The following is a 12,990-nucleotide window of genomic DNA, read 5'->3' as shown; positions in this document are numbered from 1 at the left end:
TTAAATTTTACTTACTGAATATTTACCAAAACATTGTCAAATGACAAACTAAGTATACTGACTAAAACAATGTGGAAAATTCACCCACATTACCCAACTCACAAGTACATGGCCAATAAAACACAAGCATACGATAACATAGCCCTAACCTATTCATTCTATCTTTTTTACTTCAATAGCAGTCTTGCACATAAACTTATAGCTTAATATCTTTAAAATTGCAAGCACTGTATTTGCATCAAATGCATAACTAAAATGCATGAGCCCACTGCAATAGTAGATTAAGATGGTGGATAACTGAAATATGTATTATCAAAGTATATAAAAATGCAGATAAATAATGGTGTATAATGTATTTTATAAATAAACTCACCTAGTTCATCAACTAAAACAAAGGAATTGAGTGTGGCATGGTGTAGGATGCTTGAAGTCTCACTTGCCTCTACAAAAAATGTACTTTCTCCTAAAAAATAGTTTATATTTTTTAAAGAAAGGGCATAATCAAGTTACTATGCAATGTCGTATACCAAAATAATTGTTTTTCTTATTAAATATTTGTTTAATAAGAAAAACATTGACCCTAAAAAGTTTTATTGATGAAAACTGTGAAAAAAAATTATTTAACATTCATAATGAAATATACAAAATTTCTACAATTTTCAATTCAAAAATAATTATTAATAATGCAAATAATCCATTAAATGTGTCCTATCAGCTACACATTTAATGTATAAATACATACTATGACTTACAATGGAATCTGTAAGAGTACCATAAAGTAATTTTTAGAGCAAGAGCATTTCTTATGTTTCTAAACATTCAAATCTGTCACTTAAAAAAAAAAAAAAAAAGCACATTTACTCACCTTTACTCATATTATCACTAGCACCAATTCTAGTAAATATTCGATCAACTGGAGTTAAAGACATAGATTCAGCAGGAACGTAGGAACCCTATAAAAGTATTAATTGCAATTACTTCAAACATTTTAACTTTTAAACCATTTAATAACTATCTGAAAACGAATAACATTATATGACCAATGACAATCAAATATTGATTAATCTTAATGATACCCTTTCTCAGAAATGAAATGTATTATTTGCATTAATGGAAGAAGATAAAATGAATATCAGCATAAGCTTACGAATTATAATTTGACGTCCAAAAATTAATTTTAAAAGAACAGTCTGGAAATTCATATTACATGGATTGGTGCTTAATTACATGGCTTGGCTGATCTGCGCAACCTCACCCCACACCAAAAGGTCATAAACTCAATGACTTCTTTTGACAGCATTCACAAGTTCATTGGTTGTTAATTTTTCAAAAAGCTAACAATCATTTGAAAGACAGCCATAATTTTCAAAATGATGCCCTGCCTATGAATTCTATAGAAACACAATCAAACAATAAAATTCAAACGGCAAAAAACTTCAGTAATAAACACTTACCTTTTTCAAGAAATCCTTTGTTTTAGTATTGTTGTTCTTACCATATACATAGCAATCTGCTTTTGTTTTAAAAAAAAATAGAGAATTGCACAAGCTTTTTATTCAATTCCTGTTTTGAACACCAGCCAAAACACATGTGAACTAAGCGCAGACCTAGGTTGTCACATAAATGTTTTTGTTTGTTTGTTGCGAAGTTTGTTTGTTTGAATACAACAAAGTAGATTAGGGTTATCTGCCTCAGGGGAAGACTTTCTAAGAGAAATGGTGCATATTCACATCAGGTGGAGAAAACTAAAATATATCCATGCAGCTAATTCATTCACTGGCATTCAAAATAAGAGAATTCTGCGGTCTTAACTACTTGGCCACTGGAATTGTAAATTAAATAAACTTTACTTCATATTAAGTAGTCATAGCATTAAAAAAAATAAAGATTTAAGTAATAAAGAACAGTATCTGTTGCTTTTAAAATGTCCACAAGTAAAATTTAGTTGAAAAATATATAATGTATACATTAACGATCTTCCTGGCATAATTCATAAAATAAATGATACTGAAACTCTGTATGAAATGATACTCTGTATGCTGGTGACTTGACACTATAGACTTCACCTAGAAAATGTTACAAATAAAATGGTGTCTAGTGCCAAATAGGCTCTGGAAACACATGAATGGTCTACAAAAAATCAAATGGAAGTAAATATTGACAAGATTGTGTATCAGACTTTTACTCTGTACCACCAACCAACAGAAATGGGCTTGAAGAATAATGACAGAAGCATCCAGGAGATCATATTACCTTTAGACCTAGAAAACTGAAAACTCAGGATGGATTTTTGCAGAAAGTTGTAAAAATAAAGTCAGACTATACCCTTCTGGTTGTTCCCAAAGAAGAACTATTAAAACCTACAGGTTCTATTTACCTAGGATCTATTAGAATTAAATGTTGTAAGGATCTATTATAATTAAATGTTTTTGATGTATGCCAAAAAAAAAAAAAAGTCATCAATAATGGATGGTGAATAAAAAGCAGCTGCCATGGAGACAATTTACTCCATGTATCCAAAGAATAATTGGCTTCACATATATACTGATGGATCAAAAATGCTCGACAAAGTTGAAGCTAGTGTATATTCAGAGCTTTTTGCATTCTATTCTTCACTTGGTTCATTTTGGACCAACTTTGATGGAGAACTAGAGGCAAATAAGAGTTGCAACAAAACAAATATTGTTACAACAATCCTATTAAAAAGCATAAATATTTTTTCAGACCCCCCCTTTCAGCCATTCAAGTGATTTCTGCACATATGTCGTGGAATAAATAATTACTGAATCTTGCAGAATAACTCTTTTTCTTCTAGCCTCAAAAGGGATGACTGTTGTCTTACAGTGGATCCTGCCTCATACTGGAATAGCTGGCAATGAATGGGCTGATAAACTTGTTAAAAAGGGAACTGAAATTTTACAATCAAATAACAATGGGATACCACTTAAATCAATAAAAAAAAATAGTAAAAAATGCTATGAGGGAAAATTTTTATATTAAATTAATTGAAGAAATTAGGAATAAGTGAAAGGATTCAATTTGTAATATCCTGGACTCTCCCAGATCCAGTGTTCTGTTTGGAGACCGGACATGATTATCTCTCTAAACACCTGCACCGCACTCATATATATGAAATTCTCTTGTGCACTTTGTACAATCATAAATTTGAGATCGGCAGAGATCGTTTGCTCAAATTTTCCTCGTTGATGGGAAAAAAAACCTATACAATTGATATTGGTGGGCTAGAGGATTGATGCAGCTTTTCTCTGTCACATCTGACTATTTTTTTTTTTTTTTTTCCTCCATTTTCCAGTTTTGATGTCGTTATTGTAATGAGGTTAATTACTTTTTGTAATTCTACTCTTGTTTTTTTTCATACTCCAATCACATGCATCTTTGATGCAAGGGGGCCAATGATGTATAATTAAGTGCAAAAGTACTTCTAACATTAGGGGGGAAAAAAAAAAAAAAAAATTGAAAGTGTTCCGATTTTAATATCTCATCAGAGGGTTTGTTAAGGATTTTTATGCTCATGTTCAGCTGACAGATTATCTACCTGCTCTTGGAACTCAATCCTGCTCACACATCTTTTTTTGACTTCACTTTCTTTACAATTATGCCACATAAATTTCAACAGCAAAATCATAACTTTCTTAAAAATAGCATACCTTTAGAATTCCCAACATAGTGTTCATGCATTTTTTAACCTTGAAGGGCTATTATTTTCGAATCTAACTTTTGCATCAAATAGCTTTTGCTGTCTGTTTCACTTTTCAAATAACTAGTCGTTGGAGCAGCGAGCTGCCTAAAATACTTACTATAAAAAAGAAAAAATATGTAATGCTTTTAATAAATCAAGCTACGGATCCACTAATAATTAATAAAAGAGTAGAGAACTGTATTTATCACTTAAGTTGCTTAGTTTATTAATCAGTAACAGGCAAATTAAATTTAAAAGAGAAATTAAACATGTTATGCTTCACCAAATGGCAACAAAGTGGTGCATGGAAGTTCAAAATATTTTTCTTGGATATCTTTAAAATTCCTGATAAAGTGCTAGATGTTACTATGCAACTTTTTATATAAACTATATTATTTCTTTAAATATAATACCTGGCAATATACCTGTTATGCATTTTTTTAATATTTGCTACATTATCTCTTTGAAAAGTGATAACTTCCTTTTGTTTATGTTGCCATATATTTCTTTTCATGGAGATAACATTTGGTGGCAATATTTGAGAAGTGGATACAAATGCAAAAGTAATAGAGACAAGAAAGAAAGCTTTTTTTTTTTTTTTTTTTTTTTTTTTTTTTTTTGAAAAAAAAAGTTATTAAAATAACATTTAACATTTTGATAAATTTTTTAACTTAAATTTTTTAAATTAACTGGGTGTCAGATAATACAAAAGAAGAAACAGAAGACTCATTTTTAGTCAATTTCAAATTAATACATTATACAAATAGGGTTATGGATATTTAGTCTCGGCTTGCAGAATTTTAATAAGAAAGCATAGCCATATCCATTTTTGACAAGAGTTCCTCCTCTTATTCATTTTTGACTAGAGTTCTCCACTCGTCCAAGCAGATTAATAAATTCAGTAATTTACTGATAAGTGACATTTGATATCAGCCAGTGATCTTCAGTGCTTATTATCTGAAGATTGCTTTCAATACAAACTCATTTAATTTACACCTACTTAACACATTCTGCATGAACTTAGACAATAAACTGCTCATCACCAATTCTCATTATCAGTTCACTAACATTTTTTTTTTTTTTTTTTTTTAAGACTAAGAATTTTTGCTACAGACTATCAATTTATCCACAGCATTAAAGAGTTTAGTTAGGCACATATGACAAACAGAGGTCATTTTACTTCATAAGTGCTGTGAAACCTACATCTTTAATTTTCATTTATTTCACAGTCATACATGAAATTTTTCAGCTCTAAGAAACCAGTAATGCAATGATAATTAAATACTGCACTTCTGACACATCATCTTTCAATAGTTCCCAACTTTGAAATCTGAAAAACTGGGTTTTCATGTTGCACTGTAATGCCATTTCAAGATTCAGGTTACTGAACAAGTTGTAATACAGTTCCAATGTAAAATACATCAGTATTTTATTAGATATTTTAAATTTTATGCTTTTTGGCTAATTTTACGTTAACGTTTTCTTAAACTTTTATGGTGAGAAAATCTCGAATAAAAAAGAAAAAGCTTTTATTTATCGAAGTACTTTTACGATGAAAATTTCTTTAATAATTGGTGTATATAACATTTATCTTGATAAAATACATAATGTACAATATAATGGAGTAAAATAATACAAATATTAATTGATTAAACATCGATTAATTCCTCATACAAAAATCTATACCTACCTGCAGTATGCCAGTTAACTCAGATAAAATAAAATGTAATAGGTAAAGGTCAATAAAATGTAATAAAAATAAAACATATTTCAAATTAAATAAAATTTAACAAGAAGATGACAAATTATTCTGAATATCACTAGGGGTGAAAGATAGAATTTGCACAATTTAAGTTTCATTCATTCAACAAATTTCCTTTAATACTGGAAAACACTTTCCTTAATAAAGGCTAAAAATTAAATACCAGGAGATTCGATGATCAGGAGATCAGAAGATGTGATCCCTACCAGGAGATCAGTAGATGTGATGAAAAAACAGAAGAATTGGCAGCTATGCATTTCATAAAATGCTTTAAAATAATTTCATTATGTATGCTATTACACTTTGCCCACAGGACCAGGTAGAAGTGGGCAGAACACCGTTGGTCACATTTTTTCTACACTGCTTTACATTTTGAATGTTAATGTGTGCAAAATAAATCAACAAAAATTTAGAAATGCTTTCAAAAAATTTTATACATCAGGTGCTACGTAATGTGATCAAGTTTGTCCACGGCTATTTTGATAACATCAACCGAACGACAGCATTAAACAATGAGAAATCTATCCTAAACAGCAATGGAAATTAAGGCAATTTAACGTAAATATATATATATATATAAATTCTGAAAGGTTTCAATTTTAAATTACGTCCAAAGGGTCCTTTTTTTTTAACGTTTTGTATGTTACCTTTATTTATTAAATATCATATTCTACATACTCAAACTATAAAATTCAATTCAACAGCAATATCACAAACTAATTTTTAAATGAGCATATTTTTAGAATTTCCAATACAGAGTCTCACATGTCGAAGATATATATATATATATATTTTTCCCCCCAGTTTTGCCATTGCATGCTATGAAATAATTTAGTTTTTTTTTATCACAAATTCGTTGAAGTGTTACAAGATCTAAAATTGACAATAAACAAATTTCAAATTCAAATTAGGGCTTCCACATGCCCATATTCTATGGAAGATTACATTATTCAAATTTTCATGGTTTTACGTACCGTTTTTTTATCGCAATGCGAGAAACATACATACATTTATGCAAATTCTTTATCATTTAATGTCTTTAAATATAAGACAGGGTGATAATATATGGTGGCAATGATTTGAAAAGTGATACAGCCTTTTAAAGTTTTCAATGCAAAATGCCAAAACGGAATTAATAGTCCTTCAGGGAAAATTGCCCCTTTAGACTAATAACTAGAAACATATAAGCATAATCCTGGTTAAAATGCTGAAAGTTATATAACTTTCAGCATTTTAACCAGGAAAATACAAAAGTTTGTTTACTACCCATTCATAACATTTCAGTTAAAAGTAAATAACCTGGCAGATGCTGTATGCGTAATCTTAATACTTGAATAGCATCTCTCATTGAAAGAGATATCACTGTAAAATTTTACAGTGGCAATTTAAAAATTTACCACTGTAAAATTTTAAATTAGGCAAAAAAAAAAAAAAAAAAAGAAGGGAACCCTTAGCTTGGTGTAGATGCTTTAAAAATAAATAAATACAAATTCTACAGAAATGTTGTTTTGCTCCTGAAGAAAACAGACCTGTATCTGATTGCCCTCAAAATCAGGAGAGTTATTAAAAATCAACATCAAAATTCATTCCTCCCCTCTAATTTTAAATGATTCACTAATTTCTCTGTCACATGGCAATTTTTAAAATCCATTTTGAACATTTTGGTAACTTTAGTTTAAAAACTCTATTCCATAATATTTTTATTATATTAACCAAATTGTTGATCAGAATAAGCAACTATTTCCACAGTTCAATATACAGTCAGGTAGAACTTCAGCAATTTGATGAAAATGATAACATTACCACGATCACATTAAGGGACATTTACTGTAATTAGATGGAACTTACCATTTGAGCCATTATCACAAGAGTTCCAGCTTGCCTCATTAAAGTGGATTTGCCACCCATGTTTGAGCCAGTGACCAATACTAATTGTCCTCCACTGTTAATATTTTCTTTTTCAGGTTCCTATTTTGTTTTAAATGAATTTGCATGAGGACATTAAAAAGTTTAATAAGTCATAATTTTTAAAATACTGCAAATATATAATTAATAAAATAAAGCTGAAAAAGTAGATAATCTAACTTTAGAAACAGATCACTTTGGGGAGGGATCCATGCTCCTACAGGGTGACAATGATTGAACTATATGAAAAAAAAAAACATCATAACTTATGAACATATTGCGTGATGAAGTTCAAACTTCATGGTTGGACGCTGGGCATGATGGGAACTAGTATATGCATGCGCACCAACTTGTTATTGTCGGCTATTTTCAAGTGAAAATGTCGCGGTACAGCATGCCTGAGCATATAGTGCTTGCGAAGACTTATTATGCGAGCAATAACAGCCCGATTGCCGCTCAAAGGAAGTTTGCGACCGAGTATAAGCTGAAGACAGCCGGTCCAAGTGTGCTAACAATCAAGAATTTGATTCGCAAGTTTGAAGAAACGGTAGTGTTTGTAACCACAGTGTTGGAAATGTCAGTCGACAAACAAGTGTGAAAAAACCTGAAAACATCGAGAAGATATGCACTATGTTTCAAACCAGCCCAAGGAAATCAATCAGACAATCTGCACACCAGGTAGGAAACAACCGGGAGATGCTGCGACAAATTGTTGTTGAAGACATGCATCTCTTCCCATACAAAATTCAAACCCATCAGCCATTAAGGTCCATAGCCATGGAACAGCGGTTGTGTTTCGCCAACACTATCATCGAGAGAATTGACGAACAGGAATTTGATGTGAATTATGGTTTGGTTTAGCAACAAAGCCCACTTTCATTTGGATGGGTTCATCAATAAGCAAAACTGGTGCATTTGGGGGACTAAGAATTCGATTTTCACAATCGAAAAGTCTGTCCAGCTGCAAAGGGTGACTGTGGGATGTGCAATGTTTAGTCACAGAATAATTGGTGCAATATTCGTTGATGGCATGGTGATGACTGACCGGTAAGTGAAGGTTTTGGAAAATGATTTCATACCCATTATTCAAAGTGCCCCTGATTTCGACAAGATGTGGTTCATGCAAGACAGAGTTCGGACCAAGAGCGTGTTTGATGTCCTGGAAGAGCACTTTGGGGACTGCACTCTGGCTTTGGGGTACCCAGAAGCCACTGGAATGGGACTCGTTTGGCCGCCATAATCTCCGGATCTGAACATGTGTGACTAATTTTTGTGAGGCTATATTAAAGGCAATATGTATAGAAATAACCCAAAATCTATTGCTGAACAGAAAACTGCCATTCAGGAGGTCATCCGACAGCATCGATGTTGCGACACTTCAGCGGGTCATTTGTCAGAATTTTACTATTCATCTGCACTACATCATAGCCAAAGATGACAGGCATATCAAACATGTCAAAACCTAAATCTGAATATCTGTAGCCATGTTTACATGTTGATTAAAGTTTGTGCACTCTGTGAATTTGAAATTTGTTCATTACTCAGTAGTTTATAAATAATTTATGTTTTATTTCATATAGTTCAATAATTGTCACCCTGTACCTTCTTAATCCCAAATTACAACTTTTAGAAACAAACTAATATATCAGCCAGAAATGTTTCAATATTTCATGGTATTGTATTGTATGCAAGTACAATGTGTACCAATACAACAAAAATGAATTTCATATTTTTATCAGCATGTTGGATCTTTTTGTTAATTTCAAACATTAAAATTTGGTTTAAAAAATGAATCCTCTTGAATGTGGAACATAAATGAAAGGGGAAAAGAGGGTGATTACTACAGAGGGTGATTACATATTTTTAGAACAATTTTGATGAAGAATTAAAAAAAAAAAAAAAAAATGTTTTGGAATAAAATCTTCTGGTTACAGCTTATTATCTGAAATGAAAAATAGCATCTATTTTTAATTTATTCTTCTTTTAAAATGTCACATGTAAACAAGCTGTGGATTCAAGGGTATGTTTTTGTGCTTTACAAAGAGAAATATTCCTATTCCATAATTCAAAAGCAGATAGAGGAAGAGTTTTGCAGAAACATTTGATGAATATAACATTAATGATTATATTATATTACTAATAACTGTTCACAAATGAAACAATTTTACAAACTCAGCATTATCCTTTTCTTCCTTGGGCTAGTATTTGCTCATAACTTTTTTTTTTTTTTTTTTTTTTTAATCCTATGCCAGATCTTAGCTTTTTAGCTACTAGTCTCTGTCAAGCAAGTCATGAAGCAAGCAAAAAGTTTTTATGTTCTGCAAAAATACTGACTGCAATGCTATATACCCATATTCCTCTGTATGCAAAGTAACAATAATAGAATAACAATGTAGTCAGATTTGTTCTACTAAGTCATGGAATTCTTATTTCACCAATTTACAGATCTATTTATTGTCGAAGAGTTGTATTATTATTAGGCTCTTCTGAAATTTACCATAAAGTTGCATACAATGAACCCTTATCAAATGCGAGGGGCTACATCATTAGTATACTGCAGACATGCAAAACCACATTATGAAAACTTTCAATGGGAAAAATGTGAGTGAAATTAAAAATTGTATAATTTAGCTGCCTACATAGTACAGTAGTTAGTGATGCTGATTGCCATACTGAAGGGCCCGGGTTAGAGCCCCGAAGAAGGCATCACATGAATGTATAGTGCCTATGTGGCAGGAAGGTACTAAAAAAGTCAGCAAGCTGAAAGCTCTCTCGAGTGGTTTGGTGATATAGGGTGAAGAGTGGAAGACTCACCAACCCATCTCCCGAGGTGCTCATCTTCGAAATTTCGGCAGAATTGGGCAAACTTCACCTATATGGTGCTTGAAGTTCATGCCAGTGCCAGAAGCAATCGCACTTCTTACCACAACAAAATTTGTGGCCTTGTTCTGATTATGTCAAACAATGCAGATGAGCCACAACAATGACAGCATGTGTAATTTAAACAAGCTAAACATGAAAGAAATGTTAATCGAAAAGATTTTTATTACTTTCTAATAGGTAGGCATGTAATACAATTATTATTTTTTTTTTTTTTCCAAGCTGGTATTTTTGCTTGGAACAATACTTGACGCAACACAAGTTTCATGGTACGGAGTGCAAACTTTTTTTATGCTTGTTATAAAATATTTTCTTTCTTCATTTGGTCAATCTTCTCTGCAAAATTCTATAGGTCCTGTGTCTTTTTTTAACAATTTATTCTCGTTTAATTCTTTGATTTCTCCTTCTCCAATATCTAAAAATCATTCATTGCTATTTGCTTTGTCAATCCAACTATTTTATTCCAATTTTTCATGTTGAAAAAAATTTCTTGAAACTTGAGTAACCTTTTCAAAGTATTGGCTAAAACTTTGATACTAGACTAAATCTTTTCCTCACTTTCCCATATTTTGTTCTGTTTGATGTCTTTACCATTAGCTTCCCTGAAAGTGAAGAAATATGTGTAGCATTTTTTAACTTATGTAAAATTTCAATTTTCCGAGATAATGTCAGTGCATCTTTTTGCTGCTATATCATCTTCATTCTACTTCTTAGATGTCACACTGGATTTTGTAAATTAAAAAAATAGAAACGCAAAATGAGAAGAGGATAATGGCTGATTAATATGTGATTATAACTCTGCTAATGTGAGAAAAATGATCACAACTCTGTCTTGGTTATTTATTAAACAGGCAGTGCCAAACACGTGCAATTGGGGTGGGGTTCTCTTTTAAAAATTATGTTGTGATTTTAATGCATCCAATGCACTGCAGTACATTACATATGAATAAAATTCTAGCGTTGGACAAATTAAATGGAGATAACATGTAAGGTAATGTGTGCATGCAAAATCATACTCTGCAAATCCATTCTCAGCGAGAGTTTACTGTAATTTACTTACTAGAACATGCTTCATAACTTCAGTATTCACATTAATTTATATTCAATGCTAACAATTTTTAAATACTAGATTTGAATTTATTGAACTAATTATATCACATATTTTCTCCTAGGGCATCTTCATCAAACATCTTCCATATCACATCTTTGAGTTTCACAACATTTAAATATTCATGCAGCAATATCAAGCATACTTTCTGAAAATATTTTCATCATATTCTCATATTATGCTACTTACTATGACAGTCTGCCAAACGCTCATCTCTCATGAACAGTACTGTTGTTTTCATTCAACGAATGAGTTCAAAAACACCATCCTATCATTTTTCAAAGCTTACTACTCAACTGTTGTTGAATTTTTTTACATTAAAATTTTATAATGCTTCCAAGTTCCTTAAGGATTTTTTCTTTAAAAATTAATAGGAGATGTTTATTTTTAAGAGAGAATTTTTTGAAAAAGATTTTGTTTGAGTTACAATTTTAAAAAAAAGTATTTTACGCAATATTTTCATAAATGTCTATATAAACTTTTTTATTTCTGAAATAGTATTATATATTATTCCTTAAGCCCTTAACTGCTGCGAAAAACGTACAAGATTTACTCCCCAGTGCCATCGTTTTTTACACAGGCATGCATGGTTATGTGATGCATTGGGGGCACATAAGTGCAAGCTTTGCTGTCTAAAAGCTGTTTACTTTCATAAAATAAAGAATAAACGAAAAAATAAAAATACAAAATTTAATGTTTAGAGTAAGAGTGTAATAAAAAAGATGTAAGTATAATAAAAATATTTGTATAATAGAAAAGATCCCAAAATATGGAGTTTCGATCAATTTATTTTTAGACTAGTAAAGTGTAATATCAGGTTTCAGTGTTATACCTTCTAAAATAGTATCCATCTCCACAAACTATGTCAAGGTCACTGTGATGTTACACTCCAAAGCTTTGCAAATAATTTTACTGGTAGCAGCACAAAGCAAATGATAGTATTTCAGAAGGGCATATATATATACGCCCAGATTAGTCAAGGGGTTAATAATTTTTATATAACAATCAAGGCTTGAATTATTCAAATTTGCAATATGCACCTTAAACTAACCAGACAGTTTTTTTTTTTTTTTATAAATAAGAAAAAGATTACCAACCTTCAAATAAATTCATTGACTTCAAAATTATCACCAGAAGAGCTCATACAATTTTTCCAGCTTTTATTCAGGTCATCAAAAACACTGTTTATAGGAATTGAAAATAGCCATTTGCAAAATACATGTAATATTTGAAGTCATAAGGCACCCTATTTTTGATTCATCTTCAGTGCTTCCGTGCCCACATTTAAAGTCATTGTACCATTCATACACTTGTGTGTTTGACAACGATGCATCGCCATATACTGTTTGAGACATCTCTAACATTTTGGTAGCAGATTTACTTAATTTGTAACAAAATTTAATGTTATAATATTATTCATTCTCAAAGAAAATGTTTTTGTGCTATGTCTTGTCAGTAAATGAAGATGATTCTGGCATTTTGATATGCAGATAACAAAATAACCAGTTTAAATTGGCTTTATTAATAGCTGACATTACAAGCATTAACAATTTTACTTTTTTATTTTATTGTTTGGTCTTTTAATTTGGCTAGTTACTTTATTATGGGCACACCTTGTATATTCTTTAAAATTTA

At 31.0% G+C, this 12,990-nt stretch overlaps 1 protein-coding gene across 1 annotated transcript in view; it reads right to left on the bottom strand.

The window, feature by feature from the left end:
* Msh6 (DNA mismatch repair protein Msh6) overlaps positions 1 to 12,990 on the bottom strand; it is a 109,351-nt gene that overhangs the window by 15,585 nt on the left and 80,776 nt on the right. The window contains exons 23-25 of the mRNA XM_085818150.1: positions 7,311 to 7,430; positions 866 to 953; positions 374 to 463 (exon numbers count right to left, since the gene is read on the bottom strand). Of these exons, the coding sequence (XP_085674276.1) occupies positions 374 to 463; positions 866 to 953; positions 7,311 to 7,430 (298 nt within the window). The remainder of the gene's footprint in view (positions 1 to 373; positions 464 to 865; positions 954 to 7,310; positions 7,431 to 12,990) is intronic.

This window comes from Stegodyphus dumicola, chromosome 6 (genome assembly GCF_044657685.1).
Source record: "Stegodyphus dumicola isolate Sdum_Otavi_A_Nest chromosome 6, ASM4465768v1".
In the NCBI taxonomy this organism is placed as follows: domain Eukaryota; kingdom Metazoa; phylum Arthropoda; class Arachnida; order Araneae; family Eresidae; genus Stegodyphus; species Stegodyphus dumicola.
The sequence above is the reverse complement of the archived record's forward strand: the minus strand, read 5'-3'. Positions and strand labels throughout refer to the sequence as shown.